This window comes from Stomoxys calcitrans, chromosome 5, assembly GCF_963082655.1.
Source record: "Stomoxys calcitrans chromosome 5, idStoCalc2.1, whole genome shotgun sequence".
NCBI classification, from domain to species: Eukaryota; Metazoa; Arthropoda; class Insecta; order Diptera; family Muscidae; genus Stomoxys; species Stomoxys calcitrans.
The window spans coordinates 139,347,303-139,362,209 of NC_081556.1; the positions used below are offsets into that span (position 1 = coordinate 139,347,303).

Here is a 14,907-nt window from a genome sequence, read left to right on the forward strand (position 1 = left end):
TCTACCAGAACTCACTGTGCCAAATTTCATCGAAATCGGACTAAAAAGACCAATTTTTGCCTCAAGACTTTAAGTCTGGAGATCGGTCTACATAGCCGCTATATATAACTAAGATCAGATTTTATAAGATCAGAAGATTAGGTTTATAAACGAAGAATACGAAATCATCAAAAATTGTGTAGAAAATAATTTTGTACCCAAGATATCTGCAAAATTATATTGGGTTGCCCAAAAAGTAATTGCGGATTTTTCATATAGTCCGCGTTGACAAATTTTTTCACAGCTTTTGACTCTGTAATTGCATTCTTTCTTCTGTCAGTTATCAGCTGTTACTTTTAGCTTGCTTTAGAAAAAAGTGTAAGAAAAGTATATTTGATTAAAGTTCATTCTAAGTTTTATTAAAAATGCATTTACTTTCTTTTAAAAAATCCGCAATTACTTTTTGGGCAACCCAATAAGTACCCAGCTTTTGGTAAATGGGTAAATACCCAGGTATTTATCCAATTCACTAGTCATGGTGTGAACTACGCCCATCTCTAGTCATGGTGTGAACTACCATGACTAGAGATGGGCGTTGAATTCAACATACCATTGATAAACACCGATCCTTGATGGAGCTTCATCGCCAAAAATTTAATTAAATTAATCGATGCACTGTTGTTGAGTTAATCCACGTCGAAAGTTGTAAAAAATAAACGCACGAAAATGTTCACGTATTAATTCCATTATTTGGGTGAGATAAATCTTTTAAGTTTCTGTAAACAACACAAATAGCGCTCGTATGGCAAAATGTTCTGAGTACGTATAAATGTCAAGCTTTACGATAGAGCTGTCAGTTGGCAGATTGCAAGATAAAGGTTGGCCAATCTCGAAATATAAAAGGCAACCCTCGTATAAACAAATACAAAAAATTTGACGTATAACCTCAAAATATCTAGCTTTACCAAAGAGCTGTCAGTTGGCAGATTGGAACACAAGGGTTGTTCAATCTCGAAATATAAAAGACAACCCTTGGATAAAAAAAAATAAAAAAAATTTACAAAATTTTCTTTTTATAACAAAATTCCAACTCAATTCAATTTTAATACATAAAACTTTTTAAGCATTTTCTTTTTATACAAACTTTCTTCTTTTATTGTCTTTTAACAAACTTTACTTTCACTTCATTTTTAGGTCTTATAATAATGCCAGATTTAAACTTAAATGTCTTAGGATCGACTAAAGGCAGAATTTTGAAATTCTTAAGAATGTGGGTCAATAGGGTCTTCATCTCCAACATGGCAAATTTTTGTCCTACAACAAAATACCATAAAACAATATTAGAAAATAACAATTATTTAAAAATAAAAGGTTTCCCCACTTACCAATGCAATTCCTTTGACCCGCACTAAATGGTGCAAAAGCATATGGATGGCGGTCTCTTGAATTTTCGGGTAGAAATCTATTGGGATCAAAAACCTCTGGATTTTTGAAATGTTTAGGATTACGATGTAAATCGAACAAATGCAATGTTATAAATGTATGAGGTGGTAAAATCAAACCATTTGGGAGATGTGTTTCTTCAATGGTTTCACGCATTATCGCTGGAACTGTAGTATAAAGACGCATCGATTCCTTAAGGAAACATTCCAAATATTTCAATCCATTGAGCTGAGCTATATCTAAGCCTTTGAGATCATTATGTGTTTGCTCTAGTATTTCCTGATAGCATTGTTCTTGCATTTCTGGATGCAGTGATAGATTCATAAGACAAAATATTAAACTCATCGATGTGGTGTCGAATCCCTCAAACATAAAGGTGTCAACTTCTTCACAGATGCCTTCATGATCTATGAGACCCTCTTGTTCGGCACGCAACAAAGTGTCCAACATGGCGTAACGTTTTTTGGAAAATCTACAATGGAACAAGGAAGGAATATCGATAAATTCCAGAAAAAAACAAGGCTATAGTACAGTTTTGAAGACATTTGTTTTATGCCTTTCATCAACATCAAGCTTATTTTAGTCTGCAAAAAAATTATGAAAAAAAATCAAAATTTGCTAATATAGAGACTTTTAAAGACCTTCTTATTAGTTTTTGTTTTTTTGTGGATTTTTTCTCTTTTGATCATCACTTTAAACTTACACTTGATCTTCCTCAACATGAAACTCCTTTCCATTTTCTAATGTTTCCGCAAATATTTCTCTTTTCTTTTTGATAATATCACTGGAGAAATCATGAACTATTCGTAGAGCAGGTAGATATTTGTGTTCTTCAAACATTTTGTAAATGGTTTCGATCATTAGGTGTGGATTGTTGGTGCGTCTATTGAAACATTCTTCAAAAACGCAAAACTTTTCACGATATTCATCACCATTTAAGCATTCATCCAATTTTACACCCAAAGCGGTTTCTGTAAGAAAAATGTTTAGTGTAATGAAACGATTATCTGAATTTATATACAATTTTTATACCCTCCACCATAGGATGGGGTTACACTAATTTCGTCGTTCTGTTTGTAACACCTCAAAAATTTGCGTCTGAGACCCCATCAAATATATATATTCTTGATCGTCATGTAATTTTAAGTCGATCCAGGCATGTCCGTCCGTCCGTTTGTCTGTCGAAAGCACGCTAACTTTCGAAGGCGTAAAACAAACCGCTTGAAATTTTGCGCAAATACTTTTTATTAGTGTAGGTCGGTTGGGATTGTAAATGGACCAAATCGGTCCATGTTTTGATTTAGCCGCCATATAAACCGATCTAGTGTCTTGACTTCTTGAGCCTCTAGAGGGCACAATTCTCATCCGTTTTGACTGAAATTTCGCACGTAGTGTTTTGGTATCACTTCCAACAACTTTGTTAAGTTTGGCGCAAATCGGTACATAACTTGATATAGTTGCCTTATAAACCGATCGGCGCAATCATCATCCGATTTGGAGTAAATTTTGTACAACGGCTTCTCTAATGACCTTCTACATACGTGTCTAATATGGTCTGAATTGATCAATAGCTTGATGCAACTCCCATATAAACCTATCTCCTGATTTTGCTTCTTCAGCCCCTACAAGACGCAATTCTTATATTACACAATTCTTAATATTACACAATGACTTCTACAATGTTCAGCATTCAATTCATTTATGGTCCGCATAGAACTCGACAAATGCGATGCATGGTGAAGGGTACAAAAAGATTCGGCCCGGCCGAATTTAGCACGTTTTTACTTGTAAATGATGTTATTGTATGTTATTACATTGGTCACAAGATCTCAGGTCTTTGTAGCACATATAAGGGCATGTATAACTAAGATGATCAATGTTCATGACGTAACTGGGTTAAATTTGTAGTACATTTGGGTTTTTATACCCTACACCACCACTGTGGTACAGGGTATTATAACTTGGTGCATTTGTTTGTAACACCCAAAAGGAGGTGAGATAGACCCATTGATAAGTACACCCATCGCTTCAGACCCACTTTCTGATTCGCTTTAGCTATGTCCGTCTGTCCATGTTAGGTTAGGTTGCAGATATTAATCCGCCCCATGCTACTATGGACATACACCTAAGCCAGAAATCGGCTTGTTGTGCGCGCTAAAAACTATAAAGTAACCTTTAAAAAAAAGTCGAATTTTGGGTGGACAATTTTATGACGTTTTTTCAGAAAACAAGTAAAAAGGCACGAAGTTTGGCCGGGCTGAACTTTGAATACCCACCACCTCGGGTATTTATGTGAATCCCCTTTCGTCATAGTCCGGTGAAAATGCAATATCTATGCGCGCATTGCAGCTACAATATATTGAAATATGGGCCGATTTGGACCAAATTCGGCAAGGACATTGAGTGGTCTAATAAATACATGTCACTGCTGAATTTTGGTTCAATATTTGTCTTTTTGGCAGCTATATCCAAATATAGACCGATCTGCACCATATAGGACACGTATATCAAAAAGCCTGACATAAGTCACTGTGTCAAATTTCATGAAAATAATAAATATGCCTGTTATGGGGCTAAATCTTTAAATCGAGACATCGGTCTATATGGCAGATCCAGATCCAAATCTGGACCGATCTGGGCTGTTTTCACGAAGGATATCGAGGAGTCTAACACAACTCACTGTCCTAAATTTTAGTGAAATCGGACAAAAAATGTGCCTTTTATGTGCCCAAGACCTTAAATCTAGAGATCGGTCTATATGGCAGCAAATTGAGGAAGGATATCGGAAGGCCTAACACAACTCACTGTACCAAATTTTAGCAAAATCGGATAATAAATATGGTTTTTATGGGCCTAAGACCTTAAATCGGCAGATCGGGCTAAATGGGCGCTATATCAAGATATAGTCCGATATAGCCCATCTTCGAACTTAACCTGCTTATGGACAAACAAGTAAAAAGGCGTTAAGTTCGGCCGGGCGTTAGGTTCGGCCTTTGGATACCCACCACCACCGAACTTTGGTAAACCACCTTTCGTCAAAATCCGGTGCAAAACTCATACCTTATGTCCATAGCAGATATATGTGGAGGGGCTTAACTTAGCTCTTTGTCCCAAATTTCGGCAACATCGGACAATAAATGCGCTTTTTATGGCCCCAAAACCTAAAACCGAGAGATCGGTCTATATGGCAGCTATATCCAAATTTGGACCGATCTGTGCGATAATGCATAAGTATGTCAAGGGGCTTAACTTAACTCACTGTCCCAAATTTCGGCGACATCGGACAATAAATGCGTGTTTTATGGGCCCAAGACCCTAAATTGGAGGATCGGTCTATATGGCAGCTATATCCAAATCTGGACCAATCTGAGCCAAATTGACGGAGGATGTTAAAGGGCCTAACACAACTCACTGTCCCAAATTTCAGCAAAATCGGATAATAAATGTGGCTTTTATGGGCCCAAGACCCTAAATTGGAGGATCGGTCTATATGGCAGCTATATCCAAATCTGGCCCGATCTGGGCCAAATTGATGGAGGACGTCGGAGGGCCTAAGACAACGCACTGTCCTAAATTTCAGCAAAATCGGATAATAAATGTGGCTTTTATTGGCCTAAGACCCTAAATCGGCGGATCGGTCTATATGGGGGCTATATCAAGATATAGTCCGATATAGCCCATCTTCGAACTTAACCTGCTTATGGATAAAAAAATATTCTGTGCAAAGTTTCAGCTCAATATCTCTATTTTTGAAGACTGTAGCGTGATTTCAACAGACAGACGGACGGACATGTCTAGATCGTCTTAGATTTTTACGCTGATCAAGAATATATATGTATACTTTATAGGGTCTGAAATGAATATTTCGATGTGTTGCAAACGGAATGACAAAATGAATATACCCCCATCCGTCGGTGGTGGGTATAAAAAAGAATCTGTGCAGAGTTGCAGCTCAATATCTCCATTTTTAGAGAATGTAAAGTGATTTCAACAGATAGACGGACGGACAGACGGATGGATATGGCTAGATCGTCTTAGGTTTTTACGACGATCAAGAATATATATACTTTATAGATCCGGAAATGAATATTTCGATGTGTTGCAAACGAAATGACTTAATGAATATACCCCCATCCTTCGGTGGTGGGTATAAAATACTCTGAATTGTTACCAACTTACCACATATAACATTAAGAGTAAACTTTGGTATGCATTCATCCAATACAACTACGTCCATTTTCATGTTATTCAATTTTTCCACGAACTTTATACTTTCTTCCCTGGAATTGTAAGGAATTAAAAATTCGTAAACAGGGTTTAGGGTTTTCTTCAAAACTTACTGAAATACTTCTTGAAATTGGCCCAATATGTTAAAATGAAAAGCAGGCGTTAACATTTTACGCCTTGCATGCCACTTGCGATCACTGGAAGCTAGCAGACCGTCACCCAGAGCTGGTTTCAAAAAGTCATAGACAAATCCCTTGGTTATTAATTTCGGGTTGGTGAAAACCATTTCGGCCATTTCTGCATCAATGACATTTACCAGCGTTTTACCAATAACGTATAAAGCATAGCTGCGTTTCATTTGAGCAGCACAGTCTCGTATATATTTGAAGGTGCCCACTAAAATGATGGTAAACAAAAGTTAAGAAATTTATTTAGATAAACAAGTTATAAAAACGCAAGATAACATCGCTAAAAATATCAAAAAAAATCATAAAAATCGTTTGGCCAAATTTAAAAGGAAATGTGGAATATTGAGAACAAAATGTTAAAAAATTTCCTAAAAACTAAAGAAACTCACTGAAAATCGATTGGTACCGAAAATCAACAGCCTCAGGACAATTAGAATTTCTCAGCCAGAATGAGATGATGATCAGTAACATTTTAAGGGCCAATGATTTCCCGACGTACACATATTAATGTTCATTCTAAGTTTTATTAAAAATGCATTTACTTTCTTTTAACAAATCCGCAATTACTTTTTGGGCAACCCAATAGTTTGGTAAAGAGTACCAAACAAACCACAGGAAACAAAATGGAGAGTAGAAAGGGAACAAGTAAAAGTTTGTTAAGTTCGGCCGGGCCGAATGTTATATACCCTCCACCATTGATCGCATTTGTCAAGTTCTTTAAGTCACTTTTTCAAATAGAAAAACACCACCACCACCAAAATTTCAGGCAAATCGAGTAATAATTGCGCCCTCCAGAGGCTCAAAAAGTCAAACTAGGACACCCGTTTAGACCATACTTGGAACAGTTGTTGAAAGTCATACAAAAACGGAACACGTCATGCAAAATTGAAGCCAAATCGGATAGGAATTGCGCCCTCCAGAAGCCAAAGTTGACAATGTTGTTGGAAGTCAAAATAAAACACCTCACTCAAAATTTCGGCTAAATCGGATAAGAGTTGCGCCCTCTAGGAGCTCAAGAAGTCTAGACCCAAGATCGGCTTATATGGCAGCTATATAAGGAAGAAGGAGGAGAACCATACTTAGCGAAGTTGTTGGAAGTCATAACGGAATACGAAAAATTTAAGCCAAATCGGATAAGAATTACGCCCTCTAGTGGCTCAAGAAATCTAATCGGGAGATCGGTTTATATGGGGGCCATAGCAGGTTATGGACTGATTTAAACCATACTTAGCTCAGTTGTATGACGGAACACGTCATGCAAAATTTAAGCCAAATCGGATAGGAATTGCGCCCTCTAGAGGCTCAAGAAGTCTAATCGGGAGATCGGTTTATATGGCGGCCATATCAGGTTATGGACTGATTTAAACCATACTTGGCTCAGTTGTATGACGGAACACGTCATGCAAAATTTAAGCCAAATCGGATAGGAATTGCGCCCTCTAGAGGCTCAGGAAATCTAATCGGGAGATTGGTTTACATGGCGGCCATATCAGGTTATGGACTGATTTAGACCATACTTGGCTCAGTTGTTAGGAGTCCTACCAGAACACTTCGTGCTAAATTTAAGCCAAATAGAACAATAATTGCGCCCTTTAGAAGCTCAAGAAGTCAAGACCCACGATCGGTTTATATGGCAGCTATATCAAAACAGGAATCGATTTGGCCCATTTAAAGTCCCAACCGACCTACACACCTACACTAATAAGAAGTATTTGTGGAAAATGTCAAGTGCCTAGCTTAACTCCTTCGAAAGCGTGTTCTCGACAGACGGACGGACATGGCTAGATCGATCAAGAATATATGGGGTCTTAGACGCATATTTCGAGGAGTTACAAACGGAATGACGAAATATGTATAATCCCATCCTATGTTGGGGGGTATAAAAATATATATACAAACCCATTGCATATATAGAAGGGTTTTCGGAAAGACTATACAAGACAAATATATATAGGGTGATTTTTTTAAAAGCTATAGAAAAGTTTTTCAAATATATAAAAACACATAAAATTCAGAAAAATTCATGAAATCTTCATTTGAATCGAAAGCTTTACTTTACTTTAATTGGCTATGACAGAATATTTGTTCCACTAGCCGAACGTAGAATAGCGTTCCAAGCGCCTCGATCTTCTGCGCTCATTCTAAAATCTCTGACACCAAGTTTCGAGGTGTTTCCCACAACTTGATCTTTCCATCGGGCTTTTGGTCTTCCTGGTTTGCGGGTACCACCGTGTTTGCCTTCAAAAGACTTCTTTGCTGGAGCTTCTTCATCTCCGTTAACGCAAACTGGTTCATATATTTTACGAAGAATCTTTCTCTCAAATACTCCAAGCACTGCCTCATCTGCTTTCACAAGTACCATATAGCAGCACCATATAACAGCACGGGTAGTCTCAGTGTCTTGTAAAGTGTAGTCTTCGTCTCTCGAGAGGTGAATCGATAGCACGGTCCATATAATTTAATGTTTGAATATTATTTCATGCAAATGTTGACCGTAACTGCGCCTCAAATGATCCAACCCTTTAGTCCAATTTTGGCATGCTCTTTCCATTATTTCGGTCGGCATCTAACAAATAAATGCTTCAATGTTGCCTTCCAATGCGTCAATTGAAGCGGACTTGTCTGGGTAGACACATGACATAATTACAAGGTAATGTACCGTAAACAGCTGAGTAAAATTTTTTCTCGCGAAGTGCTCTATCTGTCAGCGAGTTTTGGTTTTTGTGTGTATTATAGTTAAGAACCATAGCACACACAAACAACGAAAAATGGCGCGAACTAGTTACATCCACAAAATCAGAGTTGCACTAATCACTGATTTTGACAGATAGTGCACTCAATATTTTCTTTTTGGCAACTGCCACTACCTGTAAATGAATATATCTTGTTTAGACATGAGGTTTAACATAGCCCCACAAAAAATAGTGAGAAGCCGTAAATCGCACCATATAGGCGGCCAATTGACTGGCCCCGAACTTGTAATAAAATGTTCACCGCACTCGCCTCTCAATAAGTCCATTGTTACGCGTGCTGTATGGCTGATGTTTCACAGAGAAACAACACACGAAACAATCAGTGTTGCCAAAAAGATAATAGCTAAAAATCACCCTTTATATTAATGAAAGTACCAGCTAGCTTTGAGGATGAATAGAATAGCGAATGAGTTTTTTAGCGGGACAAAATCAAAGGTCCAAAAGGAGGATAAATCGAACGTTGTTTATAGAATGAAATGTAGCGGGGACAAGACCAGTACACACAGTGACAAAACTAAAGACCGATCTTACTTTACTTTAATCGGCTATGACAGAACATTTTTTCCACTAGTTGAATAGCGTTTCAAGCGCCTCGATCTTCTGCTCTCATTCTAAAATCTCTGACACCAAGTTTCGAGGTGTCTCCCACCACTTGATCTTTCCATCGGGCTTTTGGTCTTTCCGGTTTGCGTGCACCTTTTTTGTTGGAGCTTCTTCATCCATTCTGATAACATGATCTAGCCAACGCAGCCGTTGTATTTTGATGCGTGTAACTATGCTATCGTCGTCATACAGCTCATACAGCTTGTGGTTCATATGACGCCTATGTTCTCCATTAACACAAACTGGTTCATATATTTTACGAAGAATCTTTCTCTCAAATACTCCAAGCACTGCCTCATCTGCTTTCACAAGTACCCATGCTTCAGAACCATATAACAGCACGGGTAGTATCAGTGTCTTGTATAGAGTAATCTTCGCCTGTCGAGAGGTGGCCTTTTTTCTAAACTGTTTACTTAGTCTAAACTAGCATCTGTTTGCCAGTATTATTCTTCGCTTTATCTCAAAACTAGTGTCATTCGTTTCGGTTACGGCGGTGCCGAGGTAGATAAAGTTACTGACTCTCTCAAAGTTGTTGTTCCCAGCTTTCTCCATTTTGGTTGTGCAAGGCTTTTTGGGAGTTAAAACCATCCATTTCATCTTATCTCCATTAACTGCCAGACCCATTTTCGCTGACTCTCTTTGGATTCTCTCAAAGGCAGCAGTTACAACTTCCAGTGACCGACCTATGATGTCGATGTCGTCGGCATAGGCTAGTATCATGTGTTCTCTTGTGATTAGTGTGCCATATCTAGTCACTTCTGCATCTCGTACAATCTTCTCCAGCAGGATATTAAAGAGATCACACGATAGGCTGTCTCCTTGTCTGAAAGACCGGCCTATCATATCATAAGCCCGACCTCTGTGCATCAAGTGGACACAGAGCCAACTATAATGACGTTGAGATTTTGTCTCAAGACAGCCACTACAGACGCAGATTCTATCTCGAGATGCTACACATCATCGACATCCCACAGCTGTGCAAAAGTCTACCGGTATATCGTTAGAAAACATGGAAATGCAACAATAGTTGACAGCAGGCGGTGAATAAAACATCATCACGTTCAACATAACTCCATATTTTAAAATGTAATATATTTGAAAAATAATATTGTGACTTATGTGAGTAAAATGTTTTAAATTTTGTGTAAACTTCTAGCCTCGAAAATGGTTTGACAACGGCGACCAAACTATTGGAAATAAAATAAAACAAAAAACAACCGAAAACTTTGTTTTTTCCAGAACCTATAGCCGATATTATGCACCAAACTTCAAAAATTTTTTTTATAAAAATTGTTTTAAAATCAATTGTGACAAATATTTTTTTGAAACTTTTCTATAAAACTCATATTGTCACAGAACTTTCTATAAAAATCAAGTTCTAATTTTTTTTTGTAAAAATAAAAATGAAATTTAAATATTGGGTTGCCCAAAAAGTAATTGCGGATTTTTCATATATTGGGTTGCCCAAAAAGCAATTGCGGATTTTTCATATAATCAGCGTTGACAAATTTTTTCACAGCTTGTGACTCTGTAATTGCATTCTTTCTTCTGTCAGTTATCAGCTGTTACTTTTAGCTTGCTTTAGAAAAAAGTGTAAAAACAGTATATTTGATTAAAGTTCATTCTAAGTTTTATTAAAAATGCATTTACTTTCTTTTAAAAAATCCGCAATTACTTTTTGGGCAAACCAATATTTTGGATTTTTTTTTAACTTACCAAAATCTGAGCCAGCTGTGTCGAATGTATTTCCAAATATAGTTTTTCCTGGCACAGTTGGCAGAATTTTCTCAACATCACTGCCATCTTTTGTCTTAATTCTGGGAGCAAAGAAAGCCAAAATATGAAAATCGCGATGTAATCTTTTGATAAACAAAATTAGTACAAATCCCACAGCCAAAGTCCACAAAAACATTTTTTTGCTCTTCGAACGACTACAAACTGTGTTTTAAGTTTCTTCACATACAAGTTTTGTTAACAACTGTTTGCTGATGTTTTGCGAATCCAAAGTATAAGGCATTTTAATTGTTTAAAAATTATTTTATCGCACAATAGTAGCATTTTTGCCAAACTATGAGCAAAACTAATGGGAAGACACATTTCCCATACAAAGAAGATATTAAGTTTGTTGTATCTACAGCAGTGGGAAACTTCTAAGGGGCTACTCCTACATTGAAAAAAATGTTTTCCTCACTGGAACTTATTTAAATAAATTCAAAAATGCCAAATTTCCAAACTTTTTTAAGGAATAATTTCCTTTGGTATAGATTTTTTTACTTAATATTAGGAAATTTGCTGAATAAAAGTTGGTTTTAATCGGCAAAGTAAAGGAGGATTGAGCATAGACATAGCCAGCAAAATGTTTGAGCCAATCTTTAACCTAGATTTGATAAAGCCTTCAAAGACGGGGGATGTCTCTTCGGAATACACGTAAAATTAGCACCAGCGGCGCTTAAAGAGTCGCAAACGTTATTCATTTTACAGGTTGCTAATACTACTTGCAACCGTAGATGTAGAAAGGCCTCTGGGAGGTGGGCACTCCCCATAATAGCCAAACCAATATTTTGTTCTACAAAATTGAATAGTAACTTATATATATTAGATCATTTAATGCCCGTGCCGAATTTGGGTGCTTAAGTTATTCAATTTTCACCGGATTGTGCAACCATCTATATTTGAGCCTCAAATCAGTAACGATCTATATTCGGGCCTAACCTCTGGAATACTATACTATTACTAAAACCAGAAGATACATATTTGAGTTCATACCTACTTGGTGAGTCATGCACATGATATCATTGGAGTATTAAAGGCGAGAAATATAGGCTCAATGAAAACTACGACAAACTATAATTTGCCTAAAGAGCTGCCTGGATTCATATGGTTTCCAACTGGCCCTGCCCAAACAGAGCTGCACTTGACGATACGACACACTTCTTTAGAGATGGAAATGTATGAGTGCCTATGATAATGTTATTCCCACAAGAAATTATTTCAAATGCTTAGGGATGAGGCTGAACTCGAGACTAACGTTTTCGAAGCAGCGATGAAACCACCTTAAACCACGTCCGTCTGTTAAGCAGGCTAAGGGCTAATATACTTGGACTTCTTTCAAGCAAGAGGAAACTACTCATAAGGACCACTAGCAGATTACTACTTTATGGATCTAAAATTTGGGCGACTATTATTGACCAGGGATGGAAAAGTCAATATCGATGTTAAGTGACTTGACACATTTGAGTAATTCTGGGTGAATGAGACATGTTTTTTATCCTGTACCATGACATGTTTTTATCCTGTTCCATGACATGAGGAGTAAGAAGCAACGGATTTTTAGCTGGTACTGACAACTTTGACAGAACCAGGAATACAAGTCTAGTCATTATATTGGGTTGCCCAAAAAAGTAATTGCGGATTTTTTAAAAGAAAGTAAATGCATTTTTAATAAAACTTAGAATGAACTTTAATCAAATATACTTTTATTACACTTTTTTTCTAAAGCAAGCTAAAAGTAACAGCTTATAAATTACAGAAGAAAGAATGCAATTACAGAGTCACAAGCTGTGAAAAAATTTGTCAACGCCGACTATATAAAAAATCCGCAATTACTTTTTGGGCAACCCAATACATATATATTCGTCATGACATTTTAAGTAGATCTAGCCTTGTGCTTCCATTCATACATCTGCGGAAATCATAATGGCGCCTAAACAAATAAAGCACTTCTTTTGCAATTTTACACAGATACTTCTTATCGATGTAGGTCATTGAGGATTGATATGCGCCAAATCGGACGATCCTTAATTTAAAGTCTTCATGAACTATTCGATTGCAATGATCATCAAGTCTATTTGAAGCCATCAAAAACACATCGAATACTGTTTGTATAAAAGTTCAAAATGTACATCCGTTAAGAGAAGTGGACATACGAAATGATTTGCTTCGTCACAGTTGATGTATTCTAAATTATTGATAACATTGTATCAGATGACCGAATAAAAAGTATGGGGTGGGAAAAATCTAAAGGGAATTAAACAAAAAAAAAAAACAAAAATAGAATTTTTCTAAAAACATATGATCATAAGCCGTAACATGCTATTGGTTTACACCCAAATAAACTTTGCTGTTCCGATATAACACAAAAGAGAACAAAAGAAAAATAAGCAACCGAAAAACTATACAGATTAGCTCATAATTCCAATCATAATGGATTTATAGAATCTCACAACCATATTCTAATTAAATGAATCATAAATCTTATCAACTGCCTATAGATATTCATCAGGTTTACACCTGATCTCATTTCAAAGACTACATTTATTTGACAACATTTTTTATGACCTGCAACATCTGGACTTCCAATCGGCCCATAACCGTTTATAGACCCCATATAAACCGATCTCCCCATTGTACATCTTGAGCCGATAAAGTGAGCAATTCTTATCCGATTTGGATGCAATTTTGAATGATTTCTTCTTACATTATGCATAACGATTCCTCCTGTAACCTCCAATATCCATGACAAGTATGGTCTGAATCCGTGTCTATTGCTCCTATATATGCCGGAAGCAATTCCTAACCAAATTTTAAAAACCACGTAAAACCGCATGAAGTTCGGCCGTGCCGAACTTTTAATAACTACCACCATGGATATATTTATTATCCTATTTTATTGTAAACCTACTATATTTATGTGCAAGTATGGGCCAGTTTGGATCGTATTTGGTTCAGGTACCGAGAAGTTTATATAAGTCACAGTTTAAAACTTCAAATTTTGTAGCTTAAGATCCCTGATCTGCAGATCGGTCTATATGGCAACTATATCCAAATATGGTCTGATATGAACCATACGCCGTTCGAATATCGGGTGACCTAGTACAGCTCGATGTTCCAAATTTATATCAAAGTATGGTCCGATCTGAACCAAATTTGGTTCAGACAACATGAAATATTGTCCAACTCACTGCTCTAAATTTCAACGAAAAAGGAAAATACGTATTTTTATGGGCCTAAAACCCTTATTCGGCACATCGGTCTATAATGCAGCTATATCAAAATATGGTCCAATTTGGACTATGAACAGATCGGACAATGAGAGGCCTAGTGTAACTACTATTCTAAATTAAAGCGAAATCGGGCAACAAATGGGGCTTTTATGGGTTTAAGACCCTCAAATGGCATATAGTTCGATCTGGAGCAAATTCGTTGCGGATCACGACAGAGTGTCACTTTTCTAAATTCCAACAAAATCGGAGGATAAACGCACCCTTTAATCGGTAGGTCGGTCTATATGACAATTTTCGGCTCGGATATGGGGGGCTTAAGTACAACTCGCGGTTTATAACCTCAACGAAAGCGGTTTTTTTGAGCTTTATACCCTAAACCGGGAGATCGGCTTATATGGCATCAGTTATATCTAAATATGATCCGATTTTGCTCGTTCAAGAACTTAACCTGCGTATAGACAAAATACTAATCGGTTCTAAACTTAAGCTCAATATCTCAAATTTTGAAGACTGTAGCGTGATTGCAACAAACGGACAGACACACAGACGGACAGATATCGTTAAATCATATTAGAATTTGACGACGATCCTGATTATATATAATTTGTAGATTCGGAAATGGGTCTTTCGATGTGTTGCAAACAGAATAATATACCTCCTTTCCTATGGTGGTGGATAAAAATCCATGAAGTTTGTTGATTGATCGTTTTT

At 36.9% G+C, this 14,907-nt stretch overlaps 1 protein-coding gene across 1 annotated transcript; it reads right to left on the minus strand.

Annotated features, from left to right (window-relative positions):
* Positions 1 to 1,128: 1,128 nt before the first annotated feature.
* Positions 1,129 to 11,174, minus strand: LOC106090803 (probable cytochrome P450 4p3). Its single transcript, XM_013257115.2, has 6 exons — positions 10,910 to 11,174; positions 5,763 to 6,045; positions 5,602 to 5,702; positions 2,126 to 2,393; positions 1,365 to 1,894; positions 1,129 to 1,293 (listed from the first exon to the last, which is right to left on the minus strand). Exons 1-6 carry the CDS (start codon positions 11,103 to 11,105, stop codon positions 1,133 to 1,135), a joined length of 1,539 nt encoding a protein of 512 aa, XP_013112569.1. The 5' UTR covers positions 11,106 to 11,174; the 3' UTR covers positions 1,129 to 1,132.
* Between the last annotated feature and the right edge of the window lie 3,733 nt (positions 11,175 to 14,907).

Coding starts and splice junctions, on each gene's coding strand:
- LOC106090803 (XM_013257115.2), bottom strand. CDS start 11,105: ATGTTTTTGTGGACTTTGGCTGTGGGATTTGTACTAATTTTGTTTATC. Junction 5,703..5,762: donor CAATTTCAAGAAGTATTTCA/GTAAGTTTTGAA, acceptor TTACAATTCCAG/GGAAGAAAGTATAAAGTTCG. Junction 1,294..1,364: donor GGGTCAAAGGAATTGCATTG/GTAAGTGGGGAA, acceptor ATTTTGTTGTAG/GACAAAAATTTGCCATGTTG.